Source organism: Bubalus bubalis, chromosome 14 (genome assembly GCF_019923935.1).
Source record: "Bubalus bubalis isolate 160015118507 breed Murrah chromosome 14, NDDB_SH_1, whole genome shotgun sequence".
NCBI lineage: Eukaryota > Metazoa > Chordata > Mammalia > Artiodactyla > Bovidae > Bubalus > Bubalus bubalis.
This window is the reverse complement of record NC_059170.1, coordinates 31,156,178-31,182,298: the sequence shown is the minus strand read 5'-3', so window position 1 is coordinate 31,182,298 and position 26,121 is coordinate 31,156,178. Positions and strand designations below refer to the sequence as shown.

At 44.3% G+C, this 26,121-nt stretch overlaps 1 protein-coding gene across 1 annotated transcript in view; it reads right to left on the bottom strand.

The window, feature by feature from the left end:
• Nucleotides 1-768: 768 nt before the first annotated feature.
• The window catches only part of TMC2 (transmembrane channel like 2), a 100,248-nt gene continuing 74,895 nt past the window's right edge, over nucleotides 769-26,121 (bottom strand). The window contains exons 12-20 of the mRNA XM_006044877.4: nucleotides 24,650-24,829; nucleotides 23,083-23,232; nucleotides 20,723-20,851; nucleotides 19,147-19,214; nucleotides 17,910-18,149; nucleotides 8,802-8,927; nucleotides 5,422-5,500; nucleotides 3,704-3,815; nucleotides 769-986 (exon numbers count right to left, since the gene is read on the bottom strand). Coding sequence (XP_006044939.2) covers nucleotides 769-986; nucleotides 3,704-3,815; nucleotides 5,422-5,500; nucleotides 8,802-8,927; nucleotides 17,910-18,149; nucleotides 19,147-19,214; nucleotides 20,723-20,851; nucleotides 23,083-23,232; nucleotides 24,650-24,829 — 1,302 coding nt within the window. The remainder of the gene's footprint in view (nucleotides 987-3,703; nucleotides 3,816-5,421; nucleotides 5,501-8,801; nucleotides 8,928-17,909; nucleotides 18,150-19,146; nucleotides 19,215-20,722; nucleotides 20,852-23,082; nucleotides 23,233-24,649; nucleotides 24,830-26,121) is intronic.

The window sequence follows — 26,121 nt, the reverse complement described above, 5'->3', positions numbered from 1 at the left end:
CTGGAGAAGGAAATGGCAACCCACTCCAGTATTCTTGCCTGGAGAATTCCATGGACAGAGAAGCCTGGTGGGCCGCAGTCCATGGGGTCTTGAGTCAGACACGACTGAGTGACTAACACTCTCAGTTAGGTCAGAGGAACCATGCTGCTCTCTCTTTGCCTTGCTGCCAGGGAGGCTCCAGTACCCTTTTGATACTTGATGGCATCAGCTCTCCTCCAGCTGGTTTCTGGAGAATCACCATCTTCCCACTCATCAAGGCTGGACTTCATTTTACTTTTATTTTCATTGGCTTCTTGAACCTTTTGTTTACACTGCATCACCCCCTTTGGAAGGAAGTGGTTGGTGGTCAGGAACGTGTGTCCCTTTGCAACCTGTTACCAGTTGGTGGAGCTGGTAGAAACCTGTCCCCAAGTGGGCTCCATGCAAAAAGTCTATGATGGTGATCATGGCCCTGCACCTGCTCCCGAGTCTGGAGCTGAGGGAATCTGCTGTGAGTGCAGGGTCCAGAGCTGCCTGAGCCAAGACTCTGGGATGGATAGTTAGTGGGGGGAAGGCTCAGCTCTCCTAAGAGGTGGGTGAAGCCATCGTCCTCTTTTAGTAGCTAACAAGAGCCTGAGACTGAGTAATCAAAATTCCCACATTCAGTGAGAGTAGAGAGAACATGCATGTGTATGAGAGAAGAAAGGAAGAGAGACTGATTTGGGGGGTGGGGTGAGTTGGTGGGGTCTGAGGATCAGCCCCAGGACCATGCTCCATTAGTCCCAGCTGTCAGTGGGGTGGTCTCCAGGCCCGCTTTCCAGAGGTTGACCTCCAAGGATGAGCCTGAGGCTGGGCTTGGCCAGAGTCTGGTCTGACACCAGGGGCCCGAGATACAGGGAGGTGCTGGGAGGCAGGCAGCACAGTCTTGCCGGCAGAACTGGAGGCCCCAGGGCCCTGTGCCTTCTGGTCCAGGGTCAGGCTTTGGCTAGCAGAGTGATGGGCAGTCCCTGGAAATGAACAAGACAAGAATGAGGATATAGGAGATTTCCCTACAGTGTCCTGGTGTGGAATTGGAGTTCTTGGAAGCTGCCCTGTGCTTTAGGTGGATTCCAGTCCTATTTGGTGATGTGAGAATGGTTGAATCACCCTTGGGCACCTGGGGGCACCTTGGACCATTCTTGGTATAAACAGCTGTGTTGGAGGAGTATGATCTGCTGGATAGAGAGCTAGATTTTGAATGCTGGCATTAAGCTAGACTGTCTGAGCCTGGTTTTGTTGAGAATAAAATCGGAGCTATAATAACAGCTCACAGATGGCTACCAGGGTCAAATATGATGATAGAAAGGGTTGTGGAAACTGGATCAACCCCAGGACAGTGCCCTGCTAGTCAGATCCATTTCCAGCTCTTTGACCTACTTGTTTCCTTCCTTTAACTCCGAGTTGGGGGAAATTACTGGCTTGTTCTTCACCAAACCCAGTTCTAGGACAGAAATAGACTAAATTTCCATTGTGGATAGTATGGCCTGTGGCTGAAGTCCAGGCTTTGATGGGCACTGTATCCATGTGTGACCTCTAGGCTCCTCCCACTCCCAGCCTGATGCAGGTATAGTCACAGGATGAACAGAGCCAGGCTTCCCCACGTCACTACTTGGGAGGAGAGTGGCCTTCAAGTGGAAATACCCAATTTGGGCTTTATAGAGTGAGAAATTTTTATTGTGTTTGAGTCATTAGCTGTTTTAGGCCTGCTTGTTAGAGCAGTGTCATATTAGTGAATACTTCAAGAAAGAGAGGGCTTCCCTGGTGGCTCAGATGGTAAAGAATCTGCAGTGCGGGAGATTGAATCCAGGTTCAATCCCTGGATTGGGAAGATTCTCTGGAGAAGGAAATGACAAGAGAAGTTAAATGAAGGCAGCAATAGATGCTGTTGGGAGTTTTCCAGGTGAAAGTTTAACACTCTTCAGTTTCCCCCAACATCCTAGTCCCACTGATGTGTTCTGATAGCCCGTTCATTAAAAAAAAAATCAAACACTGTGATATTGATTTAATCAGCATAAAATCGAAAGAGCTTCAGATCTGTAATAAAAAATTCAAATTTGGAGAGGAGCAAACTTTAGATCAGCAGCCAGTAAAGAAAGTAGGGGAAGGGAGTGGATAAGGGGTACAGGAACCTTGGGACTCTGGGGCCATGAATGGACCACTGTCAAACCAACGTTAGTTTCTTGCTTTCTCATGGAAAATATTTTATAAACCTATTTTTTCTCTTCCATTGATGTTCAAATACATCCATTCCATTTTTTGTCTTTTTTTTTTTTGGTGATATGGCAACATAATATTGCATTTATTCCATTTCCTACCCCTTGTGAAAAAAATCAGGTGAACTCAAACACTTTCTTCAGCTCCATGATAAATACCAACCACTCGCTCTGCTGCATTTCATCTCTGAACCAGCCTTCCGAGCTGTGGACAGACTGCAGCTGATCTTGCTAAGAGGGCTGTAGCTTTGAAATGCCTTCCATACATTTTTGAGACTCACCAGGATAGGTTCTGTGTTCACACAGACTTCTTGTCCTCTTTTTGCAACCCCCACTTGTTCATGGCTTATTTAATACCTGTTGCTATTCCGATATCAATGAGCGTTTGCTAGGAATATCCACACAGGTGCCCTTTTCCCTCCTGACTTGCTTCCACAGTCACTCTGCACTATTGCATTTGGGGAACTGAGGGTTTTCACCTTCGGGGAAATACCACTATGGGATTAGATTCTTGGTTCTGTTTCCTGAAGTCTTGCCTATATGTTATAAAGGCATCAAATAAATGGCAAGTAATTTCCGTACTATAAATTCTAACTAACTCCTAAACTCTCAGCCATTTCTTGTGCATCTCATTCAGTTTCCACATGAAAGGTCAAAATTGCTGCATGCTGATACTGAAATTTTGATACAGGGACAATCCTTGGAAAACAAGAACAGCTCAGAGACAGTCTCCTTCAGTTTGCTTTCCTCACTGCCAAAGCAGAGGTGGTCTGTGATGACTCCCCTCTGAAGCTCTGTCACACTTTTGGAATGTGTGTGGCCCTTCCTCACCATGTTATTCTAGCTGTTCTAGTGCTTCTTGTCTTTTAAGAGAAAATGAATTGGTTCTGGTGGGAGTAGCAGCAGCTAGATACAAATGTCCCTATTTCTTCTCTTAAAAAAAACGCCCAAAACAGCACAGAAAACAAGTAGCTCCTCCATCCCTGGCAGCTGTGTTCCATATAAGCCAACCACAGGGCATCTTAAAGGGATCTGGGTGGGACACCAGGCATGCTCTTACAGTGGTTTAAGTAGCCAGATACTAAGAGGATATGACATGGGAAATGATGGATCTGGAGTGAGATGAAGGCAAAGTCACTTCAGAAATGAAGAACCATCAGCATAGAAAATGTGGCACGAGACTCAGGATAGAAATGAGGGAAACAACCCTGGTATGTCCCCATTTTACAGCCATTCCTCCTCCCGCTGGTTCCAGGAAGTCTGTAGGCACTTCACATGTATAATCCCACCTCACTTGCACCGCCCTGTGAGGTTACCTGCGATTTACTCTTGCTTCTATTTGCCCAACTTCATGCAGCTGGTTAGTAGCTGTCAGAATTCTGACTTCAGTCCCACATGCATCTGATTTCATAGCATTTGCTCTTTTCACTTTCCATGTCGCCTTGTAAAAATCATCGTGAAATAGAATATACCTTCTTTGGTGAGCTGGGTGTCATTTTTGGAGTTGTTTTTATCCGTGTCTTCTGAATCTCTGGCTGTGGCTCTGCCTTTGACAGATTTATGGCTCTTCTCAACTTCACGGAGCTGCAGAGAAAAAATGAATGGTTGGTCCTGGCCAGGGAAATGGGTGTTTTGAGTTTCGGACCCCAGGATGGTGAGATCCAGAGGGCAGCCACCTTAAATCACTGGTTCTTGTTCTCACCGCTGGTCGGAGAGGGCACCCCCGGACTCAGGTTTGCATAGCATTTGAAGGAACATCTGGCCAGGGGAAGACACCCTCAGCCAATCCTGTATTTCAGTGGTTTTCTACACCTGGGCAGGAGGACAGGGAGAGTGGCAGAAGGAAGTGTGGGTGGGGAACTGGCAGCGAGGCTGACGAGATTAGTTCCAGAAGAGAGGGTGAGAAAGCAAGGACAGGGCTTAGGGAGGGTTGGGGTCCAGCTTTTTCCAAATTAAAGAGGTGGGGGTGGGTGTTGTGAGAGCAGGAGAGGAGTCAGGGTGTCATCGGATGTTGAGAGAGGCTGTGCTAGTGTGGAGGGGACTTACAGAGGCTCCTTAGGCCATGGGGCACGAGCACTATGTCATTCTGACAATGCTGTTTTCTTTAGTATTTCTAGTACTAGTTCTGAAGAAGGAATTCATAGGGCCCGGACTCCATCTTAGGCCTGTTCATGCTGATCATGCTCGGCCACCTTTCCAATGGACTCTGAACTCTGTGTTTAGTGCCTATGAAAACAACAACTGAAGGATAAGACCCCCTCCAGACCGGGGAACCTTGAAGATCGTATCTAGGTTGCTCATCGCCTAAGAGTAAACATACACTAATCACCCCTTCCTCCAGACAGGCCATAAATTTTTCCATATCAATCGGAGTGTAACCTCGGGTTTATTGATTATTGCCTAATTGTTTGACTGTTTGAGCACATGAGCACATAGCATGTGAATGATGGGGTTATTGGGATTGTATTTTCCTTGGTTTATGTAAGTCTTAAGGAATTTGGAGTGGTGTGTTCAGACACATACACATGGGGTATAAAAGATTTTCACAAATGCTGGTCGGGGTGCTTGGCTAAGAGGAGACTCTGCCTTGGGCCCGCCGGTGTAATAAACTGCACTCCACTATCTGCGTTGTCCTGAGTGAGTATGTTTCCCGGAACACGTGGCTACAACAGTTTTAATCAGTAGGAGTTATTGTGGGTACTAGTTTTATTATGTTTGAACAGCGTTTAACCCATTGACTTTTTCCTGTTCTTTAGCAACTGCTCAAAATGTAAGTCGTTACTGTTGAAAGAAAGTGAAGTGGTTCAGTCATGTCCGACTCTTTGCAACCCTATGGACTAGTGCGTGCCAGGCTCTTCCATCCATGGGATTTTTCAGGCAAGAATACTGGCGTGGGTGGCTATTTCCTTCTCCAGGGTATCGTCCCAACCCAGGGATCGAACCCCGGTCTCCCGCATTGCACCCAGACTTTACCGTCTGACCCACCAGGGGATTACTATTATGTATTCCCAAATACCCTCAGAATATAAATGGGTGTCACTGAATCTCTCAAGGCTGCTTCCTACCATACAGATAACTTGGGGTTTGGTTTAGGAGAAGGCCTTTAAAGAATACAACATGGCTCAAAAGGTGAATTAGCAAAAGCCAAAAACATAACATTTTGTTTAATGAAAACTCCTGACAGACTTACCGCTTGGATTTTCTTTCTCAGCTGGGCATTTGCTCGAGAAAGGCTTTTGGAAACTGAGTTCAAGTAGTAGATGGCCAGGCTGCAAGAGAAAAGAATGCTCCAGGGGTACTGTGATCTTGGAAGATGATGAGAGCTGGACACCTTACCTAGGAATCATAGCTGGCTTCCGGGAATAGGTGACCTACTTTGCCTCTGGGCAGGTTGGTGGGAAGTCTAACCATCCTAAGTTCCCCACCTAATATCAAGAAGGTCTTAGATATCCCTGTTCTATTTTATTGAACACATTTTTAGTTCTTTGAGTGTTTAATAAAGGTTAGCTAGAGGAATCAGTCCCCTTCTTGGAAATCTGAAGAGGCAGGGCAGAGGCAGTGTTTCTTGTCTGCAGGAGCAGCCTGGGTTCCAGGCTCTGTGCCACGTGGATCCCACTCCACATCTCCATGGTTTTGCTGAAACCCCGTAAAGAAGAAATGATGACTTCCATTTTTAAGGATCAGCATCCCGGAATGCAGAGAGTTAAGTCATTTGCCCAAGGCCACCTTATCTGTTAGCACTTGTCAGAGGCCAAATTTGATGCCAAAGCCCTTTCCACAATCTTCAAATGCAGAGGGAGGAGAGAGGGGTGCTAGGTGACCTGCTCCAAGTTTGCCTAGAAACACAACTGCATAGACCCTGAAGGCCCTCCCCCAGGGTACAGGGACAGGAATGTCTGTCCTGGACTTGTGGTTTTCAGAGGCCGGCCCCCGCTGGCTGACTGGGTGTCCTTAAAGCTGTAGCCTGGTTTCCCTTTCATGGGACCTGGGATTTGAGGTTATGACCTGGATGTACCACTTGAGAGTGAGGGGCCACAAAAGCCTGGGATGCCTCCTGGACTAGGTGCTCTGACAGCTTGTCCTTATCTGTCTCTTTTCTTCCTGCATTTCAAGCCTCAGCTGCCCAGCTTGGGTCATCTGATCCTTGCCCTGGGGCCATGCTGAGTCACTTCAGCAGGGTCCAAGAGCTCTCTTGCAGGCAGAAGGGAGGAACTACATTGCCTTTGGCAGAGTATAGGTCAGAGGTGTCCAGTGAGCCTCCTAAAGCAAATACTCAGAGGACTATGGGTGATGAGAGGCCAAAGGGAAGACAAGTGAAGGGACCACCATCTGTCGGGAGGGCGCCCAGCCTGCTCTCCTAATTCACAGCCCATTCTTTAGGGAGGAGCTGGAGATGAGAGATGATAAAATGCTCCTCGGGGGCTGTTTCTTTTGAAGCTGTTTCCAAGCTTAGCGTTTCCCTGTGCAGCCTGCAAGGTCAGGTTTGGCATTTGGGTTGCAGCATTTCCTCAGGTGGTGGTCACTACCATGTCAACCTTCCCTCACATTCAGACTAGACGCAGAGGATATTTGAAATCAAGGGTGTAAGGAAATACCTATTTTGGAGAGCAATTCAGCACTGTCTACAAAGATTGAAGAAACATACCTATGACCCAGCCATTCCACTTCTGGAAGTCTGTTTTAGAGAAAACTCTGTGTACAAGGAGACATATATAAGGAGAGCATTTGCAATAGCAGAAGAGTGGAAACAACCTATCTCTATGCAGAGAAATGGGTAAATTATGGTTTATTCATACAACTGATAAAAGCAGTTTTCACATATTAAGGTTTGGGGAAGTCACTCTGGCTTAAAGAGGAGTTAACTTGAATTTTATGCTAACTGAAATAGCCCGTTTGTGGCCTATGAAGCATACACTGTACATCTGCTTTCTTTGTTTGTTTTCTCCTCTTGGCTTATAGGATCTCAGTTCCTGACCAGAGATTGAGCCAGGGCAGTGAAAGTCCAGAGTGTTAACTACTAGGCTACCAGGGGATTCCTAGATCAGCTTTAATTATGAAAGAAAAAGATGCATTGACTAGAAGTAAAGAATGTCCATGTGAAAAATAAAGATTAAATGTCTCCTTTCCTAGGATTCCAATTCCAGTCCTTCTTCAATGATAAGACTCTCTTCCCAGGTGCCAAGGCCATACCGACTCATTGTGTATGTGCTGATCTATTTCTTTTTTTTTTTTGAAACCTTGAAGGAATGTATCCCTGATTTGTTTAATGTTCTTTGTTCTGACAAGATATAAAACTGTGCTGAAAACCAGGATTCTCTGGAGCAGCTTCTCAGAGTTATCTAAGAAGCTGTCTTCCGGGATATAGTCTTCAGTTTGGCTCAAATAAAATCCTTTTTTCTTCCTATTATAGATTGTTTATTGATTATTTTTGAGACACAATGGAACAAAGAAGAGTCATTAAAATGTGTGTTCATGTATCCACATGAGAAAGTCCCCCAAACATAATGTGAGTGAGGGAAGCTGTGTAGTCTGAACCAGTCATGAAAAATTTTATAACTCAGAAGCAATAGTACATACATGTGATTAAATGGTTCAGATTGAAAATGATTAAAATTAATCCAAATAGCGGTTACCTTTGGAGAGGGAGGGAGAGAGAAAATTAGGTGGGCTTGACGTGTACTGTTTATTTCTTTTAAAAAGAGACCAATCGGAAGCAAATATTGCTAAATGTTAACATCCGCTTAATCTTATGGTCTTGCACATGATTGTCTGTATATGTCTGTATGTTGGGAATATTTCATACTGCCCTCTTCCTTCCTTGAACATTCATTGCCTTCTATGCCCCCGCCATGGAGCTGGTACTGGGGACACAGAGATCACCAAGCCCGCTCACATGTTCAGTCTGTGAGGATGACGGTGACAGATGTACCGAATGCTCTCGTGTACAGGGTGCTCTGCAGAGAAATCCCGTGAGCCCAGCCAGGCACAGGCTGCATCAGCCTCAGCTTTCTTGAGGGGTGGGTCTTTGATATTTCTGGTGGACGTTTTGGAGAGAGCTGTAGCTGCTGCCAGACTCCCCTTATCCCTGGGCCCTGTCTTCAGTGTGTTCCCTGAAAGACATACATTGCCAGTGCCTGATGCCTCCTCTCCAGCCTGCACAGAAATCATTCTGCCCATGGATGCCGCTGGCCCAAACTGCCGGGGAGTTAACCAACACCTCTCCCCTGCCACATCTCCCAGTGGCACTCAACCCATGATGGATGGGAACTGATCTAAAATGTCCCAATCTTTCACCTTGAGCAGGATAACGCAGAGGCACACTGTTTCCCAGAGCTTCCATCAGGATTAAAGTCACTGCAGGAGTTAGAATGCACCTTCCTGTCCCTTCTCTGTCTTATGTCCCTACACACACTGCCCCCTCCAAGAAACTACTTGCACTTAAATCCTTGTCTGAGGATCTACTTCTGGGAAATCTAGATTGAGAGGGCAAGAAAGAAGGACCTGCCAAGGAAGTCTCAACTGCAAGGGGAGGTCTCCATGAGGCAGGGCCATGGCTCCTGGCTAACTTACAACATTAGCAGGATGGCTGGAATGATCAGGCCTGGATTGGCGAGGAAGGCAAAGATCTTGCCCAGGAACGTTGGGAAATCATTTTCAACTGTCTCTTGGATGACGTCATACATTCTGTTTTTCCCACTGGAAAAAGGAGAGGATACATTATAGCATATTTCTTAGCTCATATGGCATGAATGACTGTGTCCATACCTGGAGGGTCCAGGCCGCCACTCACAACTGCTCTCCTGGAAGAGCAGAGCTCTTCTGCACAGGGACTGCAGTGAATTGACACATAGACACCACTATGTATGAAACAGATAACTAATGAGCACCTACTGTGTGACACAGGGAACTCTGCTCAATGCTCTGTGGTGACCTAAATGGGAAGGAAATCCAAAAAAGAGGAAATACATGTATACAAATGGCTGATTCACTTTGCTATACAGCAGAAAATAACACAACATTGTAGTCCAATAAAAGTTGAAAAAAGGAAAAAAGCCCCACGAGGGGATGTCCTGTAGATGAGAGAGGGCTGCCCCAGCATCCTGACTCCCCACCCCACCATGCCTCATGATCTCTCAGACTACCTTGGTTTCCTGTGCCTGGCCCCTCCCTTGGCAAGATGAAAATGTTTGTTTTTTTCCTTATGTACTCTCATGGGAGAAAATGGTCTGTGATGTGGCTTAGAGACCAACATGGAGCTTCCTCTGGGCCCCTGGACTTGGGGGCAGCTCTCCAGAGACTGATGTGATGGACACCCTCATGGTGACTCAAAGATATCTACACTTAGTCTTCAGGTTGTAATTCCAGGAGACTGATTGCCTAGGGTAGGCTCCTGGACACTTTACAACAGTAACTTTAATATTCTTTGAATACCTAACAACCATTTTGTAGGCTGCCTTCCATAAATACCCGCCCAGAGATTACTGACTGCTGTTAGCTTTTGATTGGTAGTTTGGTGCCAAGAAATGAAATTTGTGTTTTGAAATTCCTGATTTAAATCCTCATTTCTCCATTTATTAGCTGTGGGACACCACAGAAAATTTTTTTACCTTCTGCCTGTATTTATACCCTCACTCTCCCTGGTAGAGCTGTACTGTCCAATGTGACTATTAAAATTAAATTAAAAATTCAATATATTAGTCACACATTTTAATTGCTCAGTAGTCATGTGACTAATAGCTCCTATATTTGAGGAGCTGATGTGGATTTTTTTCCCCCTCATCTAGTTCTATTGGGTAGTGCTGCAGAGATTTGATATCTTTGGGTAAGATACTGAAAATTTCTCTGCCTTGGTTTCCTCATCTGTATAATATAGTGCAGTAATGATATAGTAGAATATGGTATTATAAATATAATAACAGCATTTGCCTCAGGAAGTTGTTTAGAGAATATAGACATGAATTCATATGAAATATTGAGGATGGGGCTGTCAAATTATAAGTGCCCTGCAAAATGTTGCATCTAGAAGCTTTGCTTTGCTCTTATGTGTCAATTAGGACTGGCCAACAAAGGCCCATGGACCAAATTCTGCTTGCTACCTGATATTATAAGGCCTGGGGGCTAAGAATGATTTTTACATTTTTAAATAAGGAGAAAAGATCAAAAGAAGAATAATATTTTGAGACTTATAAAAATTCAGTGTCTGTAAATAAGTTTTACTGGCACACAACCATGCTCATTTATTTGTGTATTGTCTGTGGTTTCAAGTGCCATACATATCACCATATTATGACATTTAATTTATTATTTTTAAAATTACCAGTGCATACCCATTTTCTTGTTTGTAAAAACAAGAAAAGTGGACTTCAAATGGTATGCTTAAGTCACAATAGAGTGTAGATTATTTTGTCATTGAATTATAATGTATTAGATGATGTATCAGTTTTCAGTGATTACTCTATAACAAATTACTACATAGGTGGCTTAAAACAAGACAAACTATTTTCTTACAGTTCTGGAGCCCAAAAAGTCTGAAATGGTTTCACTGGACTGAAACCAAGGTGTTGGCAGGGCTGCTCCCCTTTCAGAGGGAGGCTCTAAGGAAGGCTGTTTCCTTTCCTTTTTCAGCTTTTAGAGATTCATTCCTTGCATTCCTAGGCTCATGGCCCCTTTCTGTTTTCAAAGCTAGCAGGATAAAAGCTTCAAATCTCTTCGTGCTTTCAAAGTCACACCACTTACTGATCTTTTATAGTCAAATCTCCCTCTGCCTCCCTCTAATAAGGACACTTGCTATTTAGGGCCCATCAGGGTAATTCAGACAATCTCCCCATCTCAACATCCTTAATCAGATAATCAAAGGCCATTATGATATATAAGGTAACATTCCGGGAATTAGGACCTAGATATTTTGGGGAACCATTGTATAACCCACCAGTCTGCTTTCTGGGTTCAAAGATTCATACTCATTCTACCTGCAAAATACATTCACCACCATCTCTACATGGTTGAAGTCTCAGCTCACCTAAATATCATGGACTCAAAGTCCCAAATCTCATCATCTAAATCAGATGTAGATAAGACTCAAGAATATGATACATTTTAGGGGCAAAATTCCTTTCTATCTCTAATGAGAGCTGTGAAACTAGAAAGCAAGTTGTACACGCATGCTCAGTCACTTCAGTCATGTTATTTACTCCCAAAACACAACGGTGGGCCAGCCAGGATAGCAGTTATAGACATTCCAATTCAAAAAGGAGAAAAAGGAAGGAAGAAAGGAATCACAAGTTCCTAGCAATTTTGAAATCCAATCAGCCAAATTCCATTAGATTTCAAAGCCCTGAAAATAATCTTTCCTTGGCTTGACATACCTGCCTGCAGCTCTGCCTTCCAGGTCCAAAACGTTGGCCTTGGAATTATCCTTCCTTTTTCTTGAAGAGTAGCACATGTTTCAGCTAAGGAGATTTAATTAGCCTGTTTACTGTCTGTAGAATATTTGGAGTCCAACAGCTTCCTTCATTTTGTCTTTTTTCTTCCCCTTTCAGTCCAAGCTGTGTTACTGCTCATAACACATTCTCAAATACCTGGTGGATCTTCTACCCATGTTGTGGGAATTCAGTTCACAAGACAGTCCTACACAGATCATTCCTGGATATTCAATTTCTGGCTTCTGCTGAGATGGTTGAGAAGATCTGAGTTGAACAACCTTCTTTAAAGATTCTTAAAAGAATCCTCTGTGTGAATGAATATTCAGATCTTATGATCCTTTAGAAGTGCTAGCAAAAGGCTGTCCAGCTTCCCCCTTGACTTTCTCCTTAGAGCATGCATTCCTGACGGAGAATCGGCTCTTAGTGTCTTTTGCAATCTGACTAGGCTGAGAATTTCTAAAATCATCAAGTCTTGGTTCCTTTTTGCTCATCAGTTCTTTCCTCAATTTATCTCTTTCTTACATTTTAGTATAAATGGCAAGAAGTAACCAGACTGCACCTTCAACACTGCTCAGAAATAGCCTCATCTATAATCTCCAAAATATACAAACAGCTTATAAACTCAACAGAAAAACAAACCACTCAGTTGAAAAATGGACAGAAGATCTTAATAGACATTTCTCTAAAGAAGACATACAGATGACCAGTAGGCACATGAAAAGATGCTCACCATCACTAATTATTAGAGAAATGCAAATAAAAACTACAGTAAGGGATTTCCTTGGTGGCTTAGTGGATGGGAATCTGCCTGTCCATACAGAGGGCACAGGTTCAATCCCTGGTCCAGGAAGATTCCACTTGCCTGCGAGCAGCTAAGCCGATGCACCACAGCTTCTGAAGCTCGTGTTCCTGGAGCCTGTGCTCTACAACAAGAGAAGCCACCGCAGTGAGAAGCCTGAGTGCCACAACTAGAGAGTAGCTCCCACTCTCAGCAACTAGAGAAAGCCTGCACGCAGCAGTGAAGACCCAGCACAAACAAAAATCAAATAAAAAGTTAATTAATTAAAGAAAACTACAATGCGTTACCATTTCACCCTGATCAGAATGGCCATCATGAAAAAGTCTACAAATAAATGCTGGAGAGGGTGTGGAGAAAAGGAAACTCTCCTACACTGTTGGTGGGAATGTAAATTGGTGCAGCTACTATGGAGAACATTATAGAGGTTCCTTAAAATAACTGAAAAATAGAACTACCATATAACCCAGCAATTCCACTCCTGGGCATATACCTGGACAAAACTGTAATTCAAAAAGATACATGCAGCCCTATGTTCATAGCAGTGCTATTCACAATAGCCAACACATGGGAACAACCTAAGTATCCTCTGACAGATAAATGGATACGAAAATGTAGTACATACATACAACGGAAAACCACTCAGCCATTAAAGAGAATGAAATAATGCCATTTGCAGCAACATGGACACAATTAGAGATTATCATATTAAGTGAAGTGAGTCAGAAAGAGAAATATCCTATGATATCACTTATATGTGGAATCTAAAATATAACAGAAATGGATTTATCCACAAATCAGAAACAGACTCACAGACACGGAAAACAGACTTGCGGTTGACAAGGAGTGGGGATTGGGGGACGGATGGATTGGGAGTTTGCGGTTAGGAGATGCAAGCTATTACATTTAGAATGGATAAACAAGGTCCTACTTGTAGAACAGGAAGTTATATCCAATCTCCTGGGATAAACTATAATGGAAAAGAATATTTAAAAAAAGAATGTATGCATGTATGTAACTACTTTGCTGTACAACAGAAATTGGCACAACATTGTAAATCAACTATACTTCAATTAAAAACAGAGAAAAATAGTTTTTACTAAGATTGATCTTGAAAAAACATCCTCAGCTAAACATTCAAGTTTATCGTTTACAAATTTATCTTTCCATGTAATGGAAGGAGATAGTTTAGGTAAAGCTTTCTGTCTCTATACAACAAGGATCCCCTTTCCTCTAGTTTCCAAATGTTTCTCATTTACCAGTGATGAAGTAATTATATTGTAGGAGCTAAAGAAATGTATTCAGAGAAAATAAACTTAAAACTTCTAGATTTTCCACCGAGAGCAGCTGCTTGAGGAGTTGAAAACATTGAGAATGATGTCGTATTCAGACACAAGGCAAGTGATCTCAAGTGGTTTTCCTTGGCTTTTGATGAGTCAATAGATGTAACTGATACTGATCAGTTATTTATTTGAGGAGTTAATGCCAAGTCTAAGGTGACTGGAGAATTAAATCCCATGAATATTCTGTGCAGGACCTATATGGGTGAAAGTTTCTCAAAGAAATTGAGAAAACACTAATTTAGTACAACTGAATTGACTGGGATTCAGCACAACTGAAATAAAGGAGAATCTGCTATGATGTGCTACAACTGACAATGGTCAAACTATATACAGTGAAGAAGAAGGCACAGCTGAACAAATTAACATAGCTTGTGAAATTTTCAGTTTGTGCAGACTATGGTTATTCTTATTCATCACTAAGTAATTTGCAGAAAACATTTGAATCTATCGTGTACAACTGAATCAACAATGTCAATTGTAAACATTTTCTTTCATGACTTTTAATCATTTTAATATTTGTAAATTTTTATCAGAAATAGAAACAGAATATCCTGACTTGTCCTGCTGCTGCTGCTGCTAAGTCACTTCAGTCATGTCCGACTCTGTGCGACCCCATAGACGGCAGCCCACCAGGCTTCCCTATCCCTGGAAAGAACACTGGAGTGGGTTGCCATTTCCTTCTCCAGTGCATGAAAGTGATAAGTGAAAGTGAAGTTGCTCAGTCGTGTCCGACTCTTCGCGACCCCATGGACTGCAGCCTACCAGGCTCCTCCGTCCATGGGATTTTCCAGGCAAGAGTACTGGAGTACTGCACAGCAGTTCAATGGCTTGGCAGTAATGAAGCTTGTGTCAATTTTTTTCCTATGGTGGTAGATGTGTTGCCATGTTACTAAAGTGGATCCAGGCAGCAAAGGCAGCAGTCTGGGCAGGACACTTGACTTTTTTTTTTTTTTGGCCACATGGCCTGTGGGATCTTAGTTCCTCAACCAGGGATTGAATCCACACCCCCTGCAGTGGAAGTGCAGTCTTAACCACTGGACCACCAAGGAATCCCCTAATTTTTGACGATAGAGAATAGCAACTTTGAACTTCTATTGTGTGAAATATCACCTCCTTTCCCTCAGAAGAATTCCATTCTTCTCATTCATAGCCCTGTATTACAAAAATTTATACTCTATTATTATCATATTTTTAATTTTGTCAATAAAAACTTTGTGGATGTTTGTTCCTCTCCTGTTATATAAGTACCTACATAATAGTCTTGATTTTTGCCTCTTGATCCCCAAAGCCTAAAATATGTACTTTCAGGCTCTAAAAGAAAAAGTTAGCTGATCCCTGGTATAGATAATGCTCACCACCTCGTAGTATTGTTATGACTACCAGCTACCCCGGATTTGGGCAGGACTGAAACTAACAAACTTGTATATATGTCCTACAATGGATTAGCATACCTCTCCTAGTACTTAATAGATAAGCCCACTAAATCCTTACAGCCACCCTATGAAGGAGGCACTACCATTATTTCCGTCTCAGAGATGATGAACTTGCAGTGTAACTTGTTCAAGATGACCCAGCTGGCAAACAACAGACCAGGCTCTAGACTCTATGCTCTAAATCATGGGGGTGGCAATTTTTCTCTGAAAAGATTTTAGACTTTGTGAACCAGGTGGTCTCTGTTGGAGCTATTTAAATTCTGCTGTTGTAATTAGAAAGCAGCCATAGATTATATGCAAGCAAATGCATGAGGCTGTGTCCCAGTAAAACTTTATTTACAAAAACAAGGGGTGGTCTGGATTTGGTCCATGGCTGTAGTTTGCCAACCCTTACTTTTAACTTCATGCTATACAATGCTGTCCACCTCACTCATTTATGTTGCCTGCCTGGATTTGGTCCAAACCCTAAGTCCCTCCCTGGAAAAGTGAATTTCTGCAAGGTGAAGGGGCTGGTTCAAGCATTGACCATAAACCAGGTGTTTTCTCCTAGATACTGGGTGTAAACCAGGGAGAAAGGAAGAAAAAGAAAATCACACCTTCATGGAGCTTATGGTCTGGTGGGGGCAACAAATAAGATTAAAAAAGGAAAAAGAGTGGCGTGCTAGATGTTGATGAAGAGATGTGATAATCAGAAGTAATGATAAGGGGTGTGTGTGTGTGTGTGTGTGTGATTTTAGTTACCATCTCTAGGGAAGGCCTCACTGAAAATGAGACCACTGAGTAAAGCTCTGAAACAAGTGGCTTCCCTGACGGCTCAGTTGGTAAAGAATCCCCCTGCAATGCAGGAGACCCTGGTTCGATTTTTGGGTCAGGAAGATCCCCTGGAGCAGGGATAGGCTACCCACTCCAGTATTCTTGGGCTTCCCTTGTGGCTTAGCTGGTAAAGAATCCACCCACAATGCGGGAGACCTGGGTTCAATCCCTGGGTTGGGAAGATCCCCTGGAGAAAGGAAAGACTATCCACTCCAGTATTCTGGCCTGGAGAATTCCATGGACTGCATAGTCCACGGGATCACAAAGAGTTGGACAGGACTGAGCGACTTTCACTTTCACTGAAGCAAGTGAGAGAACAGCTGTGATGAATGTTCTAGCTGTTGCTGGGTTTCGCTCAGAAGGCGTTTAGGAAGGAGGTGACAGCCATATGCTCTTCTGGGCTCCATTTTCAGGTCCCTTCCTCTGCCATCTGGGGTCGGCTGTCAAGGGCCTCAGGAAGCAGAGGAAGCAAGAGTGGGGCAGGTGCTGAGGGCCAGACGTGGTGCAGGCCCGCTCACTGACCTCCTGCCTGGGACAGGTGGGCGGTCTGGAAAAAGGGGCACCAGAGTTCACTTCCAGAGCCCAGCCTTCCAAACCTTGCTCAGGAAGAAGCCAAAAGAGGCTTCTGCCACTTCTGCTGCTGAGGTTGTCTCTCAGCCTGGCACATAGGCCTCCTATGGCTCAGTGTGGTGCTCCACTCTGGATTTAGCCCCCCTTTTTATTCTGTCTGGACCCCCTTTCAGCCCCCTCACACTCTGCCGTGAGCCTTCCTGCCAAGAACTCCTCAGAACTCCAGGCCCTTGCTGTGGGGCACAACCACAGGCTTTCTCAACGTCAGTCTGTTATAAACTAAGTTCCAGCTCAGCATTTCCCAAAGCATGTGGACCTACGTTAGCAGGCAGGGCCAGGACTGGAGTGAGGTGGGTGAGGCCTTGGGCTGCACAGTTTAAGGAGGTACTGCCCTTGGGGTTGAAAAAGTGCAGGGTGGGCACCTTACTTGCCTCACCCTCCTCCTGGCCCTGGATGGTGTTCTGTGAAGCAAGGGTCTGTGGTTAGCGGGGATAGAGGCACCAGCTTGCACACCACATCTCCCTGCACGTTACTGCAGAGCCTTGAATAAAGGAGTGTGCACTGCATATTTCTAAGTAAGGAGGTGGCTGATAGAGGGGCAGCATCCCAAACTCTTGAACCACAGAGTCTTTTTTTACACAGGAAAGAAAGGGCTTTGTTTTCAGAGGGTGTTGCATTTGGAAGCAGAGCAGTGGATACACATTACCTCTCTGTCTACCTCTTTACATAATTATCTCTTTATATACTGTCTCTGAACCTAGTCTGGCCCATAGTGCTCTGTAGAGCACGGGGACCCAGTCAAGAGTCTCGGCAGCTGCTTCACATTTGAATGGCACTTGTAAACGGATAGTCATTTCATTTTCAGAATACTCCCTGTTAACTCATCCTAAGGTAATCCAGGGCAGTAGATTACCCATATGTTAAAAAGTTAGAACTGCACTTTCCAATATGAGTTGGAGAACTATAACCATACCATAACAAATATGGTAGCCATTAGCCACTGCTGGTTATTTACATTAAAATTAATTAAAATGAAATAAAATTAGAACTTGAACTTCTTGGTCCTCATTTCAAGTGCTCCACAGCCAGATGTGGCTGGTGGCTACCATGTTGGATAGCACAGACATAAAACATCTCCATCCTGCAGAAAGCTCTGTTGACAGTGTTAATAACTTGCCCAAAGCTCCACTCCATGGCCTTTTGCAGGCTGATGTGATATCAGAACTGGAATTCTGGGCCTGAGACCTCTGAGCAGACTGCCCCAGGAAAGGAGCTGCTCCCCTCCAACCAAGACTGTGCACCTGAATGGCCCGCAGTCGAAGGAGGGCGGAAGGGACATGATGCTGTAGGCCACGGGCAGGAGGCTGAGGAAGAGCACCAGCAGCAGGAGGCCCATGTAGAAGTTGTTGGAGCGGGAGGCCTTGAACACGCGTTCATGGGGGACGTTGCTGCTCATCACTGCCCAGCACTGGAAGTACATGGAGGTCAGCAGGCGCAGCACATTAATGCCCACCAGTCCCGGGGCGTAGAAGGAACCCATCCTGGAAGGGCAGAGATGGCACACCTGGTTGACTAGACAGCAGGAGAGGCCAGGGAAAGATGGCAGAAGGAAATGGGGCTGATGGGCTAGGGGCAGGAGGCCTTGCTGCTTTCCCTGTAGGTCCCAAGGGAAGGGATCTCCCACTTAGCCAGGACATTTATCACCAAGCCATAGCCATCCATTCCTCAGGACAGGGATGTTCTAAGCATTACTGGCTTGGGTTCTGGCCAGGATTTTACCACTGCCCCACCTCCAGCCATGAAGCAAATTACATGGCCTCCTGTTACTCTGTGGTCTCCATTAAACTGCACTGCTGCTCAGAAAAGTATCGGAAGTCCTTAAAAGAATTGGATATTGGCTTGCAATGAGCCCTTGAAAGCCTTTGCCCGGTTCCCTGGTGGCTCAGATGGTAAAGAAACTGCCTGCAATGCAGGAGACCCAGGTTCAATCCTTGGGTCTGGAAGATCCCCCGGAGAAGGAAATGGCAACTGACTCCAATATTCTTGCCTGGGGAATCCCATGGACAGAGGAGTCTGGTGGGCTACAGTTCATGGGGTCACAGAGTCAGACATGATTGAGCAACTAACACACTTGAAAGCCTTTGGCTGAAGTCAGGCAGCTTCCTTAGTTCATGTGTCTCCCTCTTTCCTATCTTTCCTCCCCACCACTTCCTCCTGCCTCCCTTTCTTTCTCTTCCTTCCTTCCCATCCTACTTTTTCCTTTTTTCTTTTTTGCTTCCCTCCTCTCTCTTTCCTCCCTCTTCCTTTTTTCTTTCTCTCTCCTTCATGCTTCTCTCCCCTTGCTATGTACATGGTAGCAACAGAGTGGGCCAGACACCATCCTGGTTCAAATCTAGTCCTGCTCAAGTGAAGGAAAGGAGCTCAGAGAGGCCAGATGACTTGCCCAGGCTCTCTCTTGCTGACTGAGAGGCTAAGCCTGGGATTCCAGCTTTTTGACTTCCCAGATGAGGTGATGCCCAGAGGAAATGGATAACTCACCAGATCATTCCTTGGTTGAAGATCAAACCAAGCACATTTCCACTAATATCAAACTCAGCATATGAGGGCTGGAGGGAAAGAGAGAAAGAGGAGAGATAGAGAAAGTCTGTTAGGTGCTGTCAGCCAGATCCCACTACCAGCCAACCGACCAAGCCACTCCACCCCAAAGAGCCTGCTCTGGTGAGCAGAGAGGAACCTCAGATTCAGGGTTCTATTTCTTTAACATGTTTTCAACTTTTTAAAAAGAGCTTTTTTTTTTCCTTAAGATTTATTTATTATTTATTTATTTTTGGCTGTGCTGGGTCTTCATTGCTGCTCGCGGAGAGCTTGTTGATGCTCTTCGGTTGTGGCAAGCCGGGGCTACTTTCCAGCTGCAGTGCGTGGGCTTCTCATTGCAGTGGTTTCTCTTGTTGTAGAGCACATGGCTTTGCAATGTGCCTGGGCTTTGGTAGTTGCGGCTCACAGGCTCAGTAGAGCACAGGTTCGATACTTGTGGTTGAACCACAGGCTTAGTTGTCCTCTGGCATGTGGGATCTGCCCAGACTAGGGATTGAAACTGTGGTCCTGAACTGGCAGGCAGATTTCTTACCATTGAGCCAACAGGGAAGCCCCTAAAAAGAGTTTTAAATTTCTCAAACTTGAAGCATTCTTCAATGTCTTCTTCAATTTAAAAAATGAGATTTTTTTTTTGGAAAATCCATGGTGGTCCAGGGATTAGGGCTCCTTCCTTCTGCTGCTGGGGGTCCAGGTTCAATCCCTGGTAAGAGAACTAAGATTCCACAAGCCACAGGGTGTAGTCAGATTTTTTAAAAATGAGAGAGAATTTTACCTTTTAGGGCCTGCAGGTTGACAGTGTGTTCTTGGGACACCCCCTAAGAGAATGTTTTATCAATGCTTTAATCAGAAATGTATCTTGAAATTATGATCAAGTAAAGTGTAAATAAAATAAATAACAAAATGCAAATAATTAAACGAGGAGTCAAATGTAAAGAAAGCTTTAAAAGCAAACAAAATAAATCAATCACTCCTCCAATTCTCTTTTCTCCTTCTCATCTTCCTCTTGGAAAGGAGTGAGTTCAGACAGATTCACATTTTCAACCTGACTCTGATTTTCAGAGTTTTGGAGATTAGTCAATTGTTTGAAAGGATACAAAGTGTGTGAGCACAGGGGAGCTGTAGTGGGGAGCTGGGGTCTTTGTGAGGCCAGCTTAAACCTGCTTCCTGATTTGTCTTCCAGCTATGGAGATAAAAAGTGACAGGAATGAGAGAAGAGGAAAACAAAGTGAGGAGAGAGAAAAGGAAGGTCACATGGGTGTGGATCAAAGGAGGAAACATGCCAAATCCAAATACAGGAAGGTTAAATCTTGGGGATTTAAAATTTGAAAATATTAAAAAAAAACTTCTTTATCTATTGAATTTTGTGACTTGACTAGAAAAAAATGAAATACTTTACTACTTCACAGAGTGGAGATTGACATTAAACATCTAAATGTCAGAATAATAGAATGCATCTAACTATATCAGAGAGGATGGTTGGAATGCCTTTCTGCAGAATGTTCAGGAAATGGTGACCTACAAATCCAGCCTCCAGGTCCCAGCACCAGCAGTAGTTCATGAACCGAACAAAACAAGCCCGCAGGAAGTCGCCCAGCAGGATGGTGATATACGTTACCAGCATGTCGGACACTGTCAGCCTCATGAATTCCTGCAAAAAGGAACAAAGCGAAAGGGGGTGGTCAGGGTTTGACCATGCCCACTTCTCCCAACTGACTGTAGCCATGCCATGCCCCCCAACTCCATACTCTTTTTTGTGACTCTCTGATTGATAGTAGCAGAATGGTGGTGCAGATAAGACTCCATGCTTTGAAAAATGCTTACTACAGGTTCCAGTTAAGTTAGTTACAAGTTACTAATTTATTGCTTTGAATAGTCTCTGAACATTTTGATGTTGACATTAACCTTGCAAGTTTATTGGGAAGCTTAATGATTATGCATACAAATTTTCTGGCAGTTGGTAACACCCAGTATTTGGTAGTTATCAGCACTATTGCATAAATGAAAGATCTGAAGGCTTACTCCTTGCTTCCCCCACCTGCTCTGAAGTACCATCTGTACCAACTAAGACTGAATCTGACCACTGTCCTTGGGGACAGCCGCTGACATTCCTCACCCCCTGCTGATTGATTTTTTTTTTTTTTGGAGTATGTAGAGAAAATAATCTAGGTTTTTTACAGAGGCACATGGAATAAGAGCTCAACGCAAAGAAACAAAGTTTTCTCTGCAGAGTACATATAATTTATTAATTTTTTTAAAAAGTTGAAAAGATCTACCAGACATCATTAAGCCTTCAAGACATCCAATAGACTCGGAGTTCCCAGGGGCATAGGGCCTGCTTTATTCATTTTTGTGTCTTCCAAGATGATTAATAAATGTTTGCTGGATGAACAGCTGATGAGTTTTTATGGTTTTTCCTCAATCCTAATGCTGTTAAGTAAAAGGCAAACCAACTTGTATTTGGTCTCCACATCTGTGCAAGGTGATGCTCTGGGGCCTGGGGTGGAGATGAACATGAGTAAGCAGGACATAACATTTCAAACCTATCATCACCAGCAAGCTCAGAAAGAAGCAAGCTTTAATCAGTGATGGGCATTCAGGGAGGAAGTCAAGAGAGATGCCCTCCAAGGAGGTGAGGTGGGAAAAGAGAAATTCTACAGCAGAATATTCCAAAGGAATCATGTAGGTAATGAACTCTTCTGTCTTCCAAAGAGGGTGGGTTTTACTCATGTGAAGACTTTCTCTGTTACACAGCTGTGATGGGTTTAGAAATGTGAGTTGCTCTTCACATTAAAGATGAAGAGGACTTGATGAGAATGGGGTACTCTGAACCAGAGGACATGAGAAGTGGTGAGTCTTAGCCCTCCATGAAGCAAGTAGAGAGAAAATCCCCCAGGACCCCGTGGGAAACAGACTCTGCAGCAGGAAAATATCTGCTATTGGACCTGCAGGCAGTGTTTGTCAGGGTGTGTGATTAATCCCCTCTTCCACTGGACTTCATTACCCTCAGTTAAAAACATTATTTTCTAAAGCTCTGCTGCTGCTAAGTCGCTTCAGTCGTGGCCGACTCTGTGCGACCCCATAGACGGCAGCCCACCAGGCTCCCCCGTCCCTGGGATTCTCCAGGCAAGAACATTGGAGTGGGTTGCCATTTCCTTCTCCAATGCATGAAAGTGAAAAGTGAAAGTGAAGTCGCTCAGTTGTGTCCGGCTCTCAGTGACCCCATGGACTGCAGCCTACCAGGCTCCGCCATCCATGGGATTTTCCAGGCAAGAGTACTGGAGTAGGGTGCCATTGCCTTCTCTGTCTAATGCTCTAGGGGTGCATTAGATTATTCAGCAGTGACAGGTGAATAGAAACCCCATGCAAAGAGATGCAGCTGAGGAGGAGATGGCAGCTGATCCCTATGTTACCCGTGAATACTTCAGATTTCTGCCTGTGAAAACAAAGAACACTAGCCCTAGAAATCTGCACCGTGAAAGTACAAGGACAGTAGTGAAAGTGGGTAAGTGGAAATGGTTGTTGTTAATTTTTGACTTTCTAATGAAAACTTTAATTCTCTTTACAGAAAAATGCAGAGATGCATATACACACAAAATCCTGTACCCAGTTTTTAGGATTATCTATTTATGATTTCCAGGTGGAGAACCTCAGGCTTTTAGTGAAATCTGCAGTAAAACTCTAAATAAATTCAAGTGGTATAGATTGGCAGATGGAAGACATAGAGAAATGTGTGAGACGCTGAGAAAAAGGGCAATGTGAAAAGGTGGAACTTTCCTAAGACATGCTGGCTTGACATTTTGGAGACATGGAAATATCAAGGAAGGGATAACAAAGAACTGAGAATAGGGACCACCTTTTCAGGAGAGCGTAATTACTCACAATGCCCACAGCCGTCTCCCAGCAAGAACCCCGGGGCACATCTGCAGGGTGCAGGGGGGGCCGGGGGACACTCTCATTCCAACCTGAGGAGTTGTAGTAGTGAAACAGAGTCCAGTGAGTGATGTTCTTTATCGTCTCTTCATTAGAAAGCTAGAAGGGAAGATGGAGATGTGGGGTTGGAAAGAGCCAGGGAAGGTTCAACAGTTTCTACAGAAAGAACAATTCAAGCCAGCATATGCCACAACCCTACCATCTAGCCTCTGCCCTATCCCTTAACAGGGTCTCTCCAGAACTGCCTTCCCCAGCCTTTCAATCTATAGAGAAGAGGCGGGGGCAACTGGCTGAAGTCCCTGGGTCTTTTCCAGGAATTTTTCTTCTTTAAGTTATTACTCATCCATCCAAGTATTCATTCTTATTTTGAGATTAATTTATTCTGGGCATATAAGGCAATGGAGACACAAGAGTGACATAGAAGTGAACAGAGTTTACCTCAGAAAATTGCCAGTCTAGAAAATGATACTTACACTTCCTCAGTCTAGTAGTAAGTGAGAGAGATGAACAGACACTTGCAGAACAGAGTGATAAAAGCTGTGGGAAATTTTCTCTGGGGACTGAGGAAATCCACTTCAGACCATGGAGCTCTTTCCTGGACCATGGGGACATCTGAGCCAAACTGCAGAAGGATAACTCAACTAGTCAAACACGGGGAAGAGAGGGGAGAGTGAGGCAAGAGAGGAGGAAATGTGAGCTCAGAAGGGTGAAGCAGTTTATTAGGGTAGGAGGGAAGTGAGAGATGCAGATGGAGGGCAGGCAAGGGCCAGATCCAGTCACTACTATGCTTAGAATCTTCCAGCAGCTTCTTGTTAATCTCAGGAAAATTCATGAGGAGGGAGGCATGGGAAAGAGGAGCATCTCCATCTGACCCTTGTCCAGTTTCATCTTTCACTTCCTGCCCTTCATGCACTTGTTCAGCTAATTCACAGTTCTCTATTTGCATAAGCTCTTTCCTCTGATTTTTTCCAGTGTCCGCTAAGATCCCTCATGGTGGGGTCTGCAGCCCCTCCTGTGCACTGTCCTGCTGCCCTGGGCTCAACCCCACTGAAGCACCTGGCCCAGAGTGCTGTGATGAATGAGTCTGTCTCCCCTGGAACAGGACTGTGTCTTGCTGTCTGCTGTACCCCCAGGGCCTGACTTGGTGGGTGCGCCATAACTGGTGAGCAGGGATGAAAGGGTAACTCAACCATCACTTATCATTTCAATGGACACTTGTCAGCTAGTAAACATATGGCAGCTAAGAAACAGTACTGGAAAGGCTGCAGACAAAATATCAAGGTTATCAAAGGACTAGAGGAAGATGTGAAAAAAGATAGCCTACGAAAAAGACAGTAAAGAACTGAAGCAAAACGTTAACAGTTGGGTCATAGGAATCTGGTGACATTTTTTCTTCATTTTATTTTTCTGACCTTTCTAAAATTTACTTAATATAAATCATACACAAGGAAATGATTATATTTAAAAAAGCAACATGGTGGATACTAGGAATTGGGAAAAAGTTTGTGGTCTCTACCTTCAGCTGGATGTCATCCATCAGGGCCAAGAGAAAGGTGTAGAGGTTTCCCAGGAAGAGTGCAAAGATGCGCCCCAGCTGCCACTTCAATCCAATGCGTGGGTGGTAATTCTCCAGGGCGGCAATAGTTTCAAACAGAGGGGGACAAAACATCCCAAGCAGAGACATCACAATTTCTACCTGGAAGTCAGGAGAGCTGGGCTAGTTTGTCATCAATGTCACTTGGTTGTCCACCGCCTCTGTACCCTCAGGGTCAAGCATCTCCATCTCCCGGTTGCCTGCCCCCTCCTCTGCCTCTAGAAATGCCCCATCTGGGGTCTCCACAACTTGCTGTGTGACCCTGACATAGGAACCAATATGCTCTGGGACTGCTTGTCACAATGATTGTTACCAGCAGCATTGATAAAAATAGCAATCTTTGAGAAGGAAATGAATTAACACATGGGACTGTGCTTTGTGTTTGGTAAAAGTTGTGAATCATTAAGAGTCATCTCATCTCAGGAGAATGGAAGACCAGAAGCTGAAATCATAGAACAAAACCAACAGTAGAGGTATGTGGTGTGGGGTGTGACCTTTGGGGTCAGCTCTCTGGGTTTTGGCCCCTGCTCTATTGCTTGCTGGCTTTGTAATTTAGAGAAAGTTACATAATTTCTCTGAGCTTCTTGTTTCTTTGTGTGTAAAATGGTGATGGTGGACTTCGTTGTGAGAATCAGGGGATAAGTCATAAGCTGACAGCACAGAACCGGTAAGAACGAAATTTTGGCTTCAACTTTGGGAAAATCCTAACTCGAATAATGAAACTGCCAGCCACAGTAGAACATTCTCTCTGCCACTGATTCTGCCCACCTAGCGGAGAGTATCCTGAACTGCTGATCAAAGTGCAGGTTGATCAGCTCTTCTGGACTGCGGCTCACTCCCCTCCACCCTCTCACACTGACCTTCGGGTTGGCTTCTCATGACCTTCATTCCTCCAGCCCTGCTCACACAGTTCTTCCCACCTAGAAAGCCATCCTGGCATCACATCCACCACGGCCCTTCTCTAACATTTGTCTGATGCTCAGCTTGATTCCTGCCTTTGCCATAATATCCCCCAGTCTCTCTGGCTCACATGGGCTTTCCCACCTGTCACACATCTGAAATGCAAAACATCTTATTTGATCACATTCTTCCTGCCTATTACTGGTTGTGCCAAAGTTTATTCTTGCCAAACCTGCTTCCTGAGGAGACTGGCAATTCCATTAAAGGCAAAATTCATCTTGAGCATCTTTGTATTCCTCTCATAGCTTTATGTTTTAGAAATTAAGTGTAAATATCATTTTAAAAAAACTCAATCTGATTATCACTGACTTTGAGCTATAGCTTTCATTCATTCACATTCATTGAAATCACTGATACATTTATATTTAAGTCTATCTGATTTTGTGCTTTATATTTGTCCTGCCAGTTCCACATTTCCTTTTTTATCCTTTCTT